The 17169-nt window shown below is 40.3% G+C and overlaps 1 protein-coding gene across 5 annotated transcripts in view; it reads right to left on the bottom strand.

Moving 5' to 3' along the window:
• Positions 1 to 17169, bottom strand: part of ANO6 (anoctamin 6) — a 186101-nt gene that overhangs the window by 95544 nt on the left and 73388 nt on the right. For all 5 annotated transcript variants that reach the window (XR_016349966.1, XM_075930414.2, XM_006126492.5 and 2 more), the window contains 5 exons: positions 7194 to 7259; positions 5238 to 5516; positions 4726 to 4839; positions 3174 to 3289; positions 1391 to 1525 (listed from right to left, as the gene is read on the bottom strand). Coding sequence is in view for 4 of the 5 variants with exons in the window: in XM_075930414.2 (XP_075786529.2) it covers positions 1391 to 1525; positions 3174 to 3289; positions 4726 to 4839; positions 5238 to 5516; positions 7194 to 7259 (710 nt within the window). In the remaining variant the exon portion in view is untranslated. The remainder of the gene's footprint in view (positions 1 to 1390; positions 1526 to 3173; positions 3290 to 4725; positions 4840 to 5237; positions 5517 to 7193; positions 7260 to 17169) is intronic.

Raw genomic sequence — 17169 nt, 5'->3', positions numbered from 1 at the left:
ACATATTACAGTAACTTGTGCTGAGGTTTTGACTTTTCACCGTTTTCTTTACATTTTTACATTCACATAGAATTCACATAGAAGTGACAGGCTACAAACACTGAAAAAACAGAAACTTAAATATAAGTCTTCGAAATATTCATATTTGTCTATCACTTTTTTGCCCTGTACATTACATCTTTAACTTCAGAACCAATCCAGATGCTATTCTTATTCTCTACGTTTGTTTTTCAATTAGCTTGATATTTGTTTGTGCAGAGATAGATCCACTACTCACCAAAGTCAATGGGAATCATTTCATTGATTGACTAAATATTGGATTAGATCATTTGTGAGCTCTTTCTGACCATGGTAGCTTTAGTTTCCTAAAAGATATTAATGATTTGATTCTGTTTCAGATGTTGAGCTGCATTTTTTTATTTTCTCCCCAGGATTTATTGTCATTTTCTTTGACTGGTTGTTTAATTTCCTTTTATGCATTATTTGTTCTGAAGGCAGAAACCTGATATATATTTTGGGGTGCTCTTCTAATGTTTTAGCTGCTCTAGTAATTTTGCTCATCTGCTCCTTTCATTCCATGGACTTTTTATTTGACATAAAATGTGTCTCAGTACATTCTGATTTGTGAAGCCTTTAGGCCATAAAGTGCCATAAAGATTTATAGCAGAACTCCCCACTGATTTCAGTAGGGAGTTCTGTTTAGAAGCTGATGGCATGAGATGGCTCTTTGTTTGCTTACAAAAAGAGGACAGAGAGCAGAGGAGGAAATATGCAGAATAAGAAAGCAGAATGCAAGGCAATTAGAAGTAAGGGGGAGTTGGAGGACTTTCATGTTCCTTTGACTACATGACCCAGCAATGTTCTTGTAGCCCTGATATATGCTTGCCATTTCCTTTTCACAATGTTCATTCACCATGAACTTCAACCTGGGATCTCTATCAAGGTTCACATTATTTTATGCCTAGCAAACTCTGTAGGTGACAGCCAGAAGGCAAGAGGTGAGGCCAGAGCCTCTTCTCTTCCAGCCATGCTACAAGGGATGCTCAGCACAGTGGCTGCACTCTCCTGACCTGGCAGCCTCCAGCCACACTATCTGCCTGGGATGACAGACAGGCAGTGTGGCTGGAGGTAGCCTGGGAAAGTGCATTAGTGGCTCCCCATGCCAGGGGGACTGGAGCCAGCACAGCAGGAGGACAGAACCCCCTCCCCATCAGGTAACATGGGATGGGGAAAGGCTGGTGAGAGTGTGTGGGGCCCAGGCTGGGAATGGTGGACAAGTCATGTGTGAGGGTTACATTGCCCCTCTTTAGCTGTGTTCCCTTGGTGTTCCTCCCCACTACTCACCATACTGTGTCTAAGTGAAAATACATTTGAACTATCCAACTGGTACCTCCATGTGCAGTTGTCCTTTGTTATGAATCCATACAAAAAACAGGCAAGTCCTACTACTGCTGCCACAATCAGCATGTGAGTGTAAAATCCAAGCCAAGCAAAATATATTCCAATTTTCTCTCCATAATATTTCCTGTGGGGGGAAAATGCAGTCAAACCCACAGTTCTTTCCCAGACACCTATCTAGTCCACATATTTAGGACTAAACTCTATATTCATATTTTTATACTGTGTGACTGCAGAAGTACAACAGCTAACTATTTCTGTTAATTTACATGATTTTTTTTATGTTTTCATGTAATTTCTGCTTCTCACAGAAGCTCAATTTTGATTGGTTACAAAGCCACATACCTGTATCTTATAAATCAGAAACAAAGCATGCTCAAACATGTCTGCAGATATGGGCAAACATATCTGTAATTAGAGTTAAGGCAGGTTTACTCAGACTGAGGCTCAGGAGTTGCAAGTGGCTCTTTAATGTGTCTCCTGCAGCTATTTGCAACACATGATATTAAAACACTGTTTGATTTCATTATAAGCTAGTCTTAGTTATTAACCAATAAAGACAATTTTATTCTGTTACTAGCAGACTGAGGTCCTTCAGGGCAAGGCCTTAGGGATGTGTCTGGGGATGCAGAAGTCAGGGTCCAGGGGTGAGTTCTCTCTCCCTACACCCACTAGGGATCTCAGAGTGTAGTAGACTACATGATTAACCATTAAACCTGGGCTTATCAGTTAATTCTATCCTCATGCATCTCCTTCCCCCTCCGCTGCCCCTGAATCAGAGGCAGAAAGGAGGCAGAGGCAGGAGCTGGTGCTTGTGAGGAGTCAGGTTTTAAACTGGCTCCCCACAAGCACCGGATCCTGCGGCGCCACCTTTCCCCCCAACTCCTGCGCTGGTGCCTCTGATAGAGAGGCAGCAACATGGAGAGTAAGGGGAGAAGCCAGTAGGAAGCTGGTAGGAAGCCAGCTTTTAAAGTGGCTGCTGCGCGTATTGCCTCCTGCGGAACCTCCTGCCCACCCCCCGCTGCCTCCCAAAGAGGTGGGGGAGGGGAAGTGGGGACAGGCAGGAACTGGTTCTCAGAGGGGAGTCAGCTTAAAAGCCAGCACCCCATGACCACCAGATCCCATGGAGCCATCTCCCGCACTCCGTGACACAGACTCTGTTCACAATGGGCCTAGGCTCACTGAGGACAGAGGCTGCTCTGCGGGATGCTGGCACAACCTCTGTTCGTGGGGAGATCAGACCACGGGCTGACAATGGCTGCTGCCTCTAGTGGCCACTCTGCAGAATAGTTCTCCCCTTTGGGCTCACTGCCCCCAGTGGCCACGCTCATATCTTGTCCCTTAGAACAGCACCTCCTCCCTTTGCAGGTTATGGAAAACTGTCCTTTTCCCAGGGCTTCTGGCATGGCACAATCAAACCCAGACCTTGCTTTAAGTCAGGAGAAGAGGAAGCTGCAGACCAAATGGAGAGGCCTTAGTTCTTACTATTTAGGAGGAGTCCTCTACCAAACAAACAGACAGGCAAACAAACACTCTAAAATATATAGTGGACATGTGTGGATGTGTGTATATTTCCCTTCTTGCGCTATTTAAGTAGGAGTATATAGTATTGTAGCCAGCCACTACTGTGGCTATTTTGAGTATTGTTGATCTCTAATTTGGCCCCTGAACCACTGAGGTCTGAGTATCACTGAATTTAGGCATGAATCTTCAAAGTGCCAAAATGGGAAAATTCCTAGGTTCTTTGGAATTGCACTGGTCATATGTATACCCACCTGACAAGATCCAATGGCTGCAGTTTGTAAATACTTCGGGGGTGAGCCCACTCCTTGTAAAGAAGATACCGTTCATTAGGGTAGTTGGGGTCCTCTGACAGGCAATTGAATCTCGACTGCAAAAGACAATGGCATATGGAAAAACTATCCCATTAGAATAATCACTCTCGGTATTTCTATCTTTAGGGGCAGATGAACTTGTTTACATGACCAGACTAACTGAACCAACCAGTGCCATTGCAGCCCCACTGGCTGTGTAAAATTGTATCTTTGTAGAGCTATACTTGAGAGATCAGTGGCAGGAGTAATCTCTTAGTGCTTCAGTATTGCTTGGGCTCTGCTCCCCTCCCCCGTCTGCCTGGGGCAGATCACTTTGGCTTGGCCTCCATGGCAACCCCTCCCACCCCACCTAGGGTCAGGTAGTCAGTCATATTTGTTATCAGAAGGGGGTCACGGTTCAGTGAAGTTTGAGAACCACTAGCCCAAGCTGCATTGCAAGTTATAATAAAGGACTAGAAAGCAGTGAAAGTAGAGAGGCTTGTTATTAAGGCCCCAATCTTGCAAATGCTCAGGGCTCGACAAATAATACAATCTACTCGCCACGGGCGAGTAGATTGTAACCCGGAAGAGCCGGGTTCGGGCTGGCGAGCGGGGCTCACCACAGTTCGGCGAGCCCTGCAAATGCTTATGCACATTTGACTCATCTCATTGAAGCTAATGGGTTTCTTCATGTGCTTAAACTTAAACATGCAAGAAATGCATTTTTTGCACATTCATGGCCTAGGATTGGGAGAATAAATAAAAAAGCGTTAGTTATAATTAAAGAATGAGATTTAATTTAAACAGACTGTGGGCACCTCTCATATACTATCAGATGCTTTCCTTCGGGAGAACGGTATACTACAATGAAGTCTGAAAACTATGGAGGAAAAAATGCAGGACTTCCAGCATCTGTTTTAAAAAAGGCTGCAGCGGGAAGTATTCCTTTGTTTCTTTGCTAAGTTGGTTATAAATGTATTTGGTGAAAATGTGAACTTGTATTAAGAATTTTAGTGGGGTTTTTCCATTCGCATTCTACAATGCAACAAGACAGACAATGAGTGCGAACATATGGCTTTCCCTTCTGGAAAGAGGAAGTGGTGCATTCTGGGAATTTCTGGTCATGGAGCATCACAGACAATACAGTCTTGCAGGAGAGCCTGGCCCATAGAATAGGGACATGAGGCAACTGAAATACATTCAACTCCCAGCAGGCATCTCAACAGCATTTCCAGAAGAAAATATGTCAGTTTCTGAGTGTTTGGTTTTTCAAAGAAAAATTGAAATCTTTTGTCAAAAGACACTTGCGAAAAACTTTTTATTTGATAATCAATATTCCCCTAAAAACAGTCTGAAGGAAAATTTTCTTCCAGCCATTCTCTCTACATAGGACAGTCAGTGAACAAATAAAATCAATGCCTTGCATATTTTGCTATAGGAATCATACAAATGCCTTCAATCAGCATGCAAATTTATTCACAACTAAGATACCTTTTCCAAGAATTTGACTTACATCATGAAGAGGAAACGCTGCTTTGTAGATCCCAGAGTCTAGGAGTTTGTTAATACCAAACTTTTTCACATTGTCTCTTACTGCATATTCCACACGGGAAAGAATAAAGTAAACCTGAAAAAAAACCAAAATGCCCTGTATCCGTTTCAATTTGTAAGTGAGCAATGTAAACTAGAACTTTGTCACCACAGAATCATAGACATTAAATAGGGGTAAGTTATCTAGATAAAATTCACTGTACAAGGCCATTGTTCCATTTAAGTTCCACTTAAGCTCTATTTTGGGGTATAAGTGGAACCCAAGTTGGATAAAGTTTTGGAATTTCATCCTATCAGATCATCCAGTCAGTCTCCTCGTGAATGTAGGATTGTTCCCTATAGTACATTTCTAACATTTCAGGAAGGTTGTTACTGGCAACGGTATTTGTGTTGTTGCAATTGAAAAAAGAGAAATAAACAAATATCTTTGTGTGGGTTTGGAGACAGAAAAGAAAAATATTTATATTGACTTACAATTCGGCTTCTGGTTGCAGGATTGAAAAAGGTGTCTTTGTCTTTAATGTAAAAATCAGACAAACGGGCCTTTTCAAATGGGGCAGTGAAAAACTCTTGCTCTGGTTTGATGATATTTTCATCCACTTGGAAGAATCGACTAAACCAGTTGAAAGCTGAATCTCGGGTTTTCAGGTCATCGGGCTGCAGAGGCAATTTGATGTGCATAACCTCGGCATATGTACATAGCACTTCCCAAGGTGCGTGCACTTTTACAAAAATAAGTTTTTCATCTAAGACCTAAAGTGAAAGAATATTAAAAATATATATGCAAAAAATGAAAGCAAAGAACTCTTCATATACTTTTCAGCAACACAGATTTTCCTTCCTCTTAGAAACCCTTAGGAGATCAATTCGGTGTGAACATCTCATTAACGTCTGTGAAGGCACCAAGGGCAGATGAGAACTCTCTGGAGAGAATGGCATTTTAAAAAGATCACTAAATTGTTGCTTTAAAAGTAACATCTCTGCAAAATATTTTACAAAGCAATTTACATTTTAATACACATTACCTATGTGGATTTCTTAATGCTGTTTATAGATCTAATCCTCAGGAAACTTGCTATTTTGAACCATGAGCACGGCAGGATTACCAAAACGGACACAAATTTACAATGCACCACTTACAAGTAGCAATATATCTGGGTTGGATTTTCTCCTAACAGTTCTCCTTGTTGCATGTTGAGGTGCATGCTATAGTTTGGGGACCAAATTGTGTGCTGGGACACACAGGTGGAGCTTCCACTTCAGGTTTCTATCTAATCTAAAGCCTAAAGATGTGGATTTTAAACCCAATTTGGGAAGAAGTGGTAGAGGGCCCTCCCTGCTCCAGAGCTCATTGTGTTACAAAATAATAATAAAAATACTTTGTGCCAGATTCTGTACTGCCTCTCCTGGGAGCCACAGCACAGAAGATGTAGCCCAGGAAGCAAGGAGGGGAAGATCCATCGTTATTCATCCTGGATTTAGGGTACTGCAGTGGCTAACACAGCCCGCAAGGAAATGAGAATATCTCTAGTGGTTGCTTCATCTTGTAATAGCCGACAGATTGGTCTGCAGCCCAGAATCTCCCTCGTGTAGAGAGCAACAACTACTCACATTATGCCGGGGGTTGCAAGGAGCATCAGCCTACAGGGTTATTACTGCTGCTCCTTCATTAGGCCAATTCCTCCCAGCCCCTGGTGTCCCATTTCACAATTCCTATCTGCCACAAGGGTAAAGAATTGGCCCATTAGAATGGTTATTGGGCTTTATGTTTTCAATGTGCTGAACAAACTATTTAGGGTACATCTAGATTGCAGAGTTTTTCTGGGATACCTCTGGTATCCCAGAAAAGCTCTGCCGCATCCAAGGAATGTGTTTGCTTTTCCGAAAAAAAAAATGGAAAAGCAGATACATTTTTCGGCATCTCTGTAAAACTCGTTGTACAAGGAAGAAGGAATGTTCCAAAAGAGGCTTTTTTTCCCGACATTTGGCCCAGTGTGGATGGGCCAAATGTCGGAAAAGCCTCTTTTGGAAGAAAAGCAGAAAAAGATATGCAAACTGCAATTTGCGTAACTTTTTCAGACTTTCTTTGTAGCCTAGACACAGCCATAATCTCCCCAACCTCTCTGTGAAGTAGGTAAGAACAAGCTTCGCTTTGCAAAGGAAGGAATAGAAACGAAGCATAAGTGACTTTTCCCAAGGCCACATAGCAAGTTAGTGACAGATCCATGACTACCACGCAGATTCCTATTCCTAGACAAAATGAAGGAATGAGGTGGGTGCGGGGGGCTCTCCTGACCATGACATCTTGATATTATAGGAATAAAAAAGAGGAAGAGGCTACAGTTCAGTCATACACTTCATTTCCTTTCCCGTATTGAGCCAAATTCCACCTTCAGCCACAACAGCGCAGACACAGGAAAGGATACTCACCGATCTGGTTGCTTCAAGTTGCAAGCCGTTGCTTATCAGATTAGACTCATATGCTTGCCTCTTCCGCTGTTAAAATCAAATGCAAGTAGTAAAACATCTTTGTTTGCTGATTTATTTAATTTGTGTAAAGAAAATAAAGGAACAGGATTATTCAACAAAAGTGAAGAACTACCCAGCTGATAAGTTAGGCTATGTCTAGACTGCAGGCTTCTTTCGAAAGAGGTTCTTTCGAAAGTATCTTTCGAAAGAGCCTCTTTCGAAAGATCGCGTCTAGACTGCAGGCGGATCTTTCGAAAGAGAAATCCGCTTTTTCGAAAGAGAGCACCCAGCGAGTCTGGATGCTCTCTTTCGAAGACGGCCTCTTTACATTGAAGAACGCCTTCTTTCGAAAGAGGAGCTTTCGAAAGAAGGCGTTCTTCCTCGTGAAATGAGGTTTACCGCCATCGAAAGAAAAGCCACGTTCTTTCAAAATAATTTCAAAAGAACGCGGCTTGAGTCTGGACGCAGGGGAAGTTTTTTCGGGAAAAGGCTACTTTTCCCGAAAAAACCCCTGAGTCTGGACACGGCCCCCGTGTCATCAATATCTACACTGTAGTTGCTATGGCAATCAGTGCTTTATTAACCACTAATCTTCTATTTTTTTCTAAGAACTATAACACTTTAAAATGTCCCGTAGTTATGTGGAATACCTGTTCTCTTGGATTGCTGAAGGCACTCGTTCTTTAGCCCACATTTTACAATTACAGGTGGGGCAAACCAAAAGTTCAGATCTTGATCTATATCTAGTAGGACTGTGGATTAATCACATTTAACTCACACATTAATACAAAAATTAATCATAATTAATCTCAGTTTTAATCATACTGCTAAACCATAGAATACCAACGGAAATGTATTAAATATTTTTGACTTGTTTCTACATTTTCAATTACAACACAGAAAACAAATTGTACAGTGCTCACTTTATATTTTTATTAAAAATATCTGAACTGCAAGAGTGGCAAACAAAATAAATAGTTTTTTTCAATTTACCTCATACAAGTACTGTAGTGCAATCTCTTTATCATGAAAGTGCAGATTATTATATTAACAACACTCAAAAAGAAAATAATATACAACTTTGGAGCTAACAAGTCCACTCAGTCATACTTCTTGTTTAGCCAATCCCAAAGAGAAACAAGTTTATTTATGTATCGGGGGTAGCCATGTTAGTCTGGATCTGCAAAAGCAACAAGGAGTCCTGTAGCACCTTATAGATTAACAAATGTATTGGAGCATAAGGTTTCATTGGAAAAGACCCACTTCATCAGATGCAACTGATGAAGTGGGTCTTTGCCCACGAAAGCTTATGCTCCAATACATTTGTTAGTCTATAAGGTGCTACAGGACCCCTGGTCAAGCTTATTTATATTTGTATGAGATAATTCTGCCTGCTTCTCATTTATAATGTCACCTGAATGTGAGCACAGACATTCCCATGGTAATCTATAGCAGGCATTGCAAAGTATTTACAATGCAGATATGCTAAACATTCATATGCCCTTTGTGCTTCAGCCACCATTCCAGAGGAATGCTTCCATGCTGATGATGCTCATTAAAAAAAATGAATTAATTATGTGACTAACTTATTGGGGGGAAAATTGTTTCCTGCTCTGTCTCTTACCTGCATTCTGACATTTATTTCATGTTATAGTGATCTCTGGTGATGACCCTTTCACTGTAGATTTGCCAAAACACAAAAAAGGTCCAAATATCAGATTCTGAAAGGGAGCTATAGCACTTGAACCAAGGTTTAAGAATCTGAAGTGCCATTCAAAATCGGAGGGAGAAGTGTGGAGCATGCCTTTGGTAGTCTGAAAAGGCAACACTGATGTGAAAACTAAAAAAACTCCCTAAACCACCACCACCACAAAATAAATAAATAAATAGATTTAAAAAAATAAGCCTTTTGCTGGTACATCTGACTCAGATGATGAAAATGAACATGTGTTGATCCAAACTACTTTGGACCATTATTCAGCAAAACACATTAGCAGCATGGATGCTTGTCCTCTATAATGGCACGTGAAGTGTGCCATTGGCAAGTGAAATGGACATACAAAGCTTTAACACATCTGGCACATAAGTATTTTGCAATGCTGGCTACTGCAAAGCCATATAAACACCTGTTTTCACTTTCAGGTGACACTGTAAACAAGAAGTGGACAGCATTATTTCCTGCAGATGTAAACAAACTGGTTTATTGGAGTAGACAAGAAATCTGACTGAATGAACTTGTATGTTCTAAAGTTTTACACTCTTATTTTTCAATCCAGTTATTTTTTTTGTACATCATTCTATATTTGTAAATCCAGCTTTCAGGATAAAGAGATTGCACTGCAGTACTTGTAATGGGAAAATACTATTTCTTTTGTTTTTACAGTGCAAATGTTTTTACTAAAAATAAAGTAAGTACTGTTCATTTTGCATTGTGTCACAAATTAAATATTTAAAAAGGAGAAAACATCCACAATATTTAAATAAATGTCATTATATTATTATTTTACAGCATGATTAATTGCATAACTACGTTCTTAGTATGAAACATCACATAGATGAGTCATCCCCAGATTTTGGCTCTGTGACAACAGTCATCAACATTTCTGTTCTTCTTTTCCTTTCCTCATCTAATTTAATCAAGGAGGGAATCCCATCTTTGTGTGTAGCTTGTGTTACTCACTGGCAAATATTATTCACCTCTAAATTCTGCTATGACAACCAATGCTCATTCTCTTGCCAATAGTCTGCAATTCCATTTGACTTCCACAATAATGACAAACTCACATTACGATTCTAACTAAACCCTCACCAACCTCATAATCCACAAATGCACCATCCTAAAAATAAAAAGTTGGTATCTCTAGGGATAGTAGTATTGTCCCTGCAGCTATCAGTGTCCCTACGAGGTGGGGTGGGGAAGAGAGCCATCTTTCATATCATACCCTTCCCTCATGTAACAAAGGAGTTGGCAAACGGGGCAGCTACTGGCCCCAGGATGTGTACAATGACAGCAATTTGTTGAAATCCATTAAAAATTTGAATTTTGTTGACAGTGTCTCTTACTTGGCAGTCTATCCAAAGGTTCTGAAATCTGTTTCTGATGCTCAATTCTCCTCTCTGAACACCTCAAAACACAAAATCAAAGAAAACCAAAACACCGCAGACTAGAACAAAATAATGAACTTACAAAGAGATTTATATTTTATTAGCTAGGTCACCTAAATGATCACTTATTCTAGATGAAGATCACATATTTAGTCTTCTTGGTTATTAAGTGCAACCATTTGTTTTCAAACCCTGGAACATTTTGTTAGTTGTTTATATTGTTCTGTGCTTAACAGACTTCCAGTATCAAAACTACAAAGAGCCTAGATCCACCTAGTCTGATACCGTGCTTCCAGCTGTAACATCTGTATTTAATGTTCAAGCCTACTCCAACCACCAGCGGCAAAGCTCTCATTGGTTAAAATGGAAGCAGAATCAGAACCTTAATAGGAACATAGGAATTGACATATTAGTTCTGACCCAAGATCCACCTGCTCTCCTGTTTCTGATGGAGGTCTGTACCAGATACTTCAGAGTAAGGTCTAAGAACTTCACAAAAGGCAAATGTAGGCAAATGCCTCTTGCATCTCTAATAGTTAGAGATTGGTTTAAACCCTGAGGTTTGAAATCCCTTCAAAAATTGCTGTTAGCATTAACTGTGATATCCAATCTTTTGTAAGTACGTGTTAAATTTCTGGCCTCAGCGATTTCTTGTGGTAACACATTCTACAGTGTAATCACCTGTGTTAAAAGAGTATTTCCTTTTACTGGTTTTGATTTTCTCATATACATATTAATTAAATATACATCCCTTTGTTTGTGCATTATGGGACATGGAAAATAGAATTATCTTTTTCATACCACTTATTATTTTAATATTTTTATGATGTCTCATCTTTGCCATATTTCTTTTTGATGCCTGCTGTCATTTAGCTAATGCATGACACACACAGACAAAAATAAAGCCTTTTTTCTAGATGATGTAAATGTCAATATTGTGCTTATTTACTTGTGTCTAATTCTTATTTCAAATCTTGCTAAGCAATTTTCTTCAATAACGTCATCATGGCAATGAGTTCCACACTTTGCTCCTCAGAACATCAGAGAGGGATCTCAGTCAGTCAGCAAGACAAGAGAACTTGAGCTCAGACTACCTAAAGCTTCTCCCAGTGAAGAGACAATTCTCCAATCTCAGTATTGCCATCTCTCAGGGTGTTACTGGGAGTCTTGCAAAATTGGTTGTTTTTTTTTTTAACAAAGCTGCTGCTTCTGGCATAAAGTGATTATTTTGCTCATGGTTGCAAGACTAAAAGCTAGAGAATGTAAAGTGAATATACCATAAAAGGTGCCAATCTCATGATTTCTGCAGGACTGACTCATGATTTTAGAACACTTGGGATTGGCAACACTGCCCTCCATCCCAGCTGTCAATGATAATTTGTAATAATTGTACTTGGAAAGAAACTAGTTCTGGACCCACCTCCTCATGAAGTTCCCCATTTGTAATTCCTGACTGCTCTCTTGACCCAGTATGGGAGGTGAGAAAGTGAGAGCAGGATTCAAGTAGGGCTAACACATGAATAAGGACCTTATTCCCAGGAGTTCCTCACTACTGTCAACCCTGCCAAACATATCTCTCTGCCAGACTGTAGGTGTAGTTCTTCTTCTACCTTAAGTTAAAGGGCTCTTTCTTCTGTCTTATCTCTCTGCAACATAGATCATCTTGGCACACAGCCTATTTATGTAGTTTTGTGCCTCTTGCACACCCAAGAAATGGCATAAAATGGACTTTGAAATATCAATATTTGTTTGCAGTGTTTATTGTAATAACAGATTTTGTTCCTTTTATTCAGGCATGACACATTAAAAAACAATGGAAGAACCTGTGTTGTTTTTTTTAAATTGTTCAAAACATTTTTCTGTTTGTCAGATGGCTAAATAAAATTAGATTAATTATATTTGATTAGCAGGAACAATTCAGAAAAGGTTTGTTTACTTATGAAAACAAACCTCTCCTATCCTGCTAGTCTAAAGTTATCTGTAAACCTTTTTGTAGAAACTGCTAAATATCCAATATTTGCTGTGGGTTATTTCTTTTTGTCTGGATTAAGATTTTTTAACATTATTTTTTATAAAGCATGAATTGTTTTATCTTTATCGGCTACCACGAGAAACTACAGTTTGGATTCAACTCCCACTGAAGTCAATGAGAGTCTTTTAATATAATTTAATAGGAGTTGTATTGGGACTAAAACCACATTATCTGTTAATTTATTTTGAATTTACTTTTCTATTGTTGCCTCGTTAGTTTTCAACTACAAGCTATTTAAGGCTCTCAGCAGGAAAAAAAACCCGACATATTGGAACATTTACTGAAACTCTAGTGACTTGTAGATGACAATAGCCCATGGGGACTAAACTGAGCACATCAATTGTGAAGATTTAAATTCACAGTTAGTGGGAGAAATTTGAATCTCAGATATGCTGAGTATACCCTCAGATATCTTTTAAAATATACTTGCAATGTACCGCCTCCATTGGAGTTTGGAATCTAGTTCTAAATTGTTTTGATATTTCACAGTGCTTGCAATGTTAGTTTCAGATAAACTTCAAAGGACTCAGAGTTCCAGTTCGGATGCTTACACAAAACAAATCTGTCTGGAAAGCTTACAAGAACAGGAGTTCTTCACTGTATTTTAGCATTGCTCACTTTCATCTTGACTCTGCTGCAAAGTCACAGTATGTGGGACCACATCTGGGGAGAATAAATTATAAGACAAGACATTCACCCCGTACTAATCCTGGATGGGGTTCATATAGGCAAGAGAGGCCAATTACCCATGGGCTCCACCTGGAAGGGAGCTAGAATGCAATGAGGCTTAATTTGGGAGTAAGTTAGCTGGGAAGAAACAGGTTGGGTTGGCAACAGAATATACACAGTCACATTCCTTGATATTGGGGGAGAGAGGTAAGTAAGTAGGAACCTGTAACAATAAGGTAGCAAGAAGTCCAAGGAAGGAACAGTAAGCGCTGGGAGAATAAAGACCAGAGCTACTGGGTTCAGCTCCCTAGATTGGAACCTGGTGTAGAGTATGGCCTTAGGAGTTCCTACAAGCTCTGGCAGAAGTGGCATGCTAGGTGCACCCTGTTTGTGGACTGGCAGGGACACTGAGGATGGAGCCTGATAACACTCTGGATGGGGGGGAAACTTCAAGGTGACTTGGCGAGAGGGCTAATCCATGAAGAGGAAAGTGCTGCAGCTTCAGAAGCATGAGAGAAACCACTCAGCGAGAGAGCAGGAAATCAGACTGGGCAATCACAGGAAGGGGCATCTGACTATGTGACAAGCCAGATAGGCTATCAGGAAGCATCAGAGCAGTAAGAGAGCATGTCCTATTACAGGGACAAAATCGAGAACCCAAAGCGCTTGTTTCCTCTCTCCAAGTATCCTAGTCTTGTTTTTATTTTGCCTCCTTTTTATCCAATCATGCTACTCATGCAAACAAATTAACATGGGTAGTCAGTTACACTTTACTACTGAGCTGTCACGCTGCAAAGTGACTCTGGTGCAAATCCCTTGACCATTCTGACTTTCTCAATTTCAGATTCCTTCAGTGATCATTCAGTTCTGCCATCTTCCCAGCTAAACAACTGTCCTACACTGGGGTGTAGAAAGTGTGGCCTATTGGTCATTCAATGAGCCTGGCATAGTGGCTGGAGAAGCAGAATCAGGACCTTGGTCAGGGTTACCAGATGTTCTGATATTAGAGACTTTTTCTTATATAGGAACCTATTACCTAGGGACGTTAATGGTTAAGAGGGGGCTGGAGCAGCACTTGTCCAGTGAGCCTGGGGCATGCCATGGGCAGGGGTTCTCCTGCCTGGCCAGAACAGCCCCTGTGGTAGGGGGCATCCCTCTGTCTTTTTGAAATATACAATCATTTAAATAAAGCCTGTACATTTTCCTTTTATTTTCCACCTCCCCCCCACACCTCCCTTATTTGAGTTAAGGTTGACTGAATAAACCTGCTAGTTTGCTTATAAAATGAAGTGGTGTGGCAGGCTCTGGCCTCAATACCTTCTGCACTGCAGGTGCTCTGATATGAAAACAAGTATCTACGCACTGGAGATGCCTTTGAACACTGGGTTTCAATAGTGCACACTTCAGCAGAGATTTTTTTTTCTAACAAACCCCAGACATCTAATAAACAAGTGAGGTCTAATCGCAGAAAGTGAACAACAGAGTTTACAAGGGAAGGATGGCACAGGTAAATCCTATACTCACAAACGCAGAAAACTCTCACCTTTTAAAGCTGTCAGAATCCTATTCCCTGACTAACAGATAAATAAAGTGTATTATTAAATCAATGACAACATATTTGAAGTGTTTTTCAACATTTAGGGAAAAGAGTCCACATTTCTGAATTTCACAACAGGATTCTGATGACTCCCTTCTTCTGATTTCAGAATATAAAAACCTCCCACATTAAAAGAGAAACATCAGTACATTTTTCTCTACTTTCTTCTTCTTCCGCCTCAATTTTTCACTGTCTTCTTGCTCCTTCCCTTCACTCATCCATTGTCTTGTCTGTATCAACACAAGCTTTGAATCCTTTTACTAGTTCTCCATCTACAACTACATCAGATTCAAGTTACTTGCTCTGGTCCTCATGATCCCGCACAATTCTGACTCTCCCTACTTCTCTATCTTTGTCTCTTTTTTTGTATCACCACCCATCTCCTCAGCTCTACTGCTGCCCGTCTTAGCTTGTTTGTCCTTGTCTTGTATAACATCCGTGCTCCTTCACACTGTCCCTATCCACTGAGGCTATGTCTACACTACAGGGTTTTTGCACAAAGACCCAGAGAGTCCATACCTCAAACGTGATTTTGCACAATAAATAAATAAATAAATATACAGTAAATTGATAGGACAGAGGGCTTTTGCCAGTAGAGTAATTTCTCTCCCCATGAGGAATAACTCCTTTTTGCGCTACAGCTCTTGTGCAAAAAGATGTGTGTGGATACTCAACAGCGGTTTCAAAAAGAGCCTATCAGAAAAAGCACAGGTACTCTGATGGACATTCTGTGAATGGCCATCAGAACTTTCTTGCGCAAGAGTATCCATGCAGTGTGGACACTCTGTTGCTCAAGAACTTTTTGCGGAAGATCTCTTCCGCAAAAAGCTTCTTGCGCAAAAACCCCGCAGTGTAGACAAAGCCTGAGGCCCCTTTTCTAAAGGCCACTACACTCTCTAGTTTCAAAACTCTCTTGGACCCCCACTTCTGCTGTGACTCCCACCAAAACATAATAGACTGATAGTGGCAGAGTTGATAAGTAATTGGAAATAGTGTGTGTGTGTGTGAATGTAAAATAGAAAACACATCCTCCATACTCCGTCAGATTATCTCACCAATAAAATTATAAAAAAGGGGCTAGCCTCTATCTTGTGCACCTGTATCCCATGATCCTCCCTTTTTGTGTCTGCAGTTCATATAGGTGTACCCATGAATACACAGGTACTTCACCATGCATACACAGAGCCCTACTGGGTCTAGAGGCACAATAGTCTGTGCACATACAACAAACGACAGGACAGGGGCCTTAATCCCTTCAGGACAGGGACTGCACCTTCTTTTATGGACGCAAAGCACCTAGCATAATACTGATAATCTTATTAGTCTGAAAATGCAAGAGTTAATTTTATTCACAAAATAAAATACTAATTTATTGCACATGTTCAATTTTCATCGCTATTTGGAAAAACACTCACTTTAAAAATACATTTGGGTTCTGACCAAAAATGACAGACAAAAACATAAAAATGTAATTGATACAACAGTGTTTCCAAAAGGGCAGCTTTTTGTTTTTAATTACCTCTCCACTTCATTTTATTTTTGGTACTTGTGACCATGTGTAAAGCTACAACCACCCACTGTTGTACTCTATTAAACACCATGAATGACATTCCTTATGGCTCCTTCAGAGATGCCAACTGCAATAGTGTGTGTTGAAAATCAACCCATCCTGCTACAAGGTTTTTTACTCCTACTTCCCCTTTCCCGACTGCAAATCATTGTTTATAAACCTGCTGCTTTCGGTGTTGTGTTGTATCCTTGTCCATCTCCAGCCGAGTCTATTAAAACTCAAAAATTTAAAAGAGAAATGTTGCTGAGACACAAGAGTGAAGTATTGTGTTAAAGTGCAACGGACAATATGAAAGCATCCAGGATTAAAATGTGACCTACGAAGCCTATGTGCTGAAGTAATATGGCTAGCAGTGTTCTCCTTGTTCTAGGTGTTTTTAATCAAGAAAATCTGCTGTTGGGCCTATTGAAAAAATTAAATAACAATCTTGACCTTTCTCTGTAGCAGTTCAATAGCACTAGTCCTAATATAGCACTAACAAGAGGCTGGTGTAACTAGGAAGCCAATGTATTTCAGGGGATCATGGTGTAGTATCAGTCTGGGGTGTCTCAGGAGAAGAAAATACTGGGAAAGGGAGACAAAGAGAAGGAAGATATGGTGTCACTAGAATACATGACTATGGGCTTGTCTCCACTACAGGATGGACTGATGCTGCAGCGATAGATTCACCAGCAGTCAATTTAGTGAATCTAGTCAAGACCCACTAAATGAACCGCTGATCACTCTCCTGATAACTCTGGTACTCCAGAATGACATGGGGAAAGGGACCCCAATAGGAGATTTTTTTCTGTCAACCCCTACACAGTGTGAACACTATAATATGTAAGGCTTAAAAATACAAGTCTGGCTTCATTCTGAATTATGGAGTTGGGTGAATTTTTTTTGGCAAATAGAAAATTCACCGAAATGTGCCATTTTTGGGAACAGTGATACCATCTGCCAAATTGATTTTGGGGAATAGTTT

Source organism: Pelodiscus sinensis, chromosome 1 (genome assembly GCF_052426305.1).
Source record: "Pelodiscus sinensis isolate ZL-2025 chromosome 1, ASM5242630v1, whole genome shotgun sequence".
Taxonomy (NCBI): Eukaryota; Metazoa; Chordata; order Testudines; family Trionychidae; genus Pelodiscus; species Pelodiscus sinensis.
The sequence above is the reverse complement of the archived record's forward strand: the minus strand, read 5'-3'. Positions and strand labels throughout refer to the sequence as shown.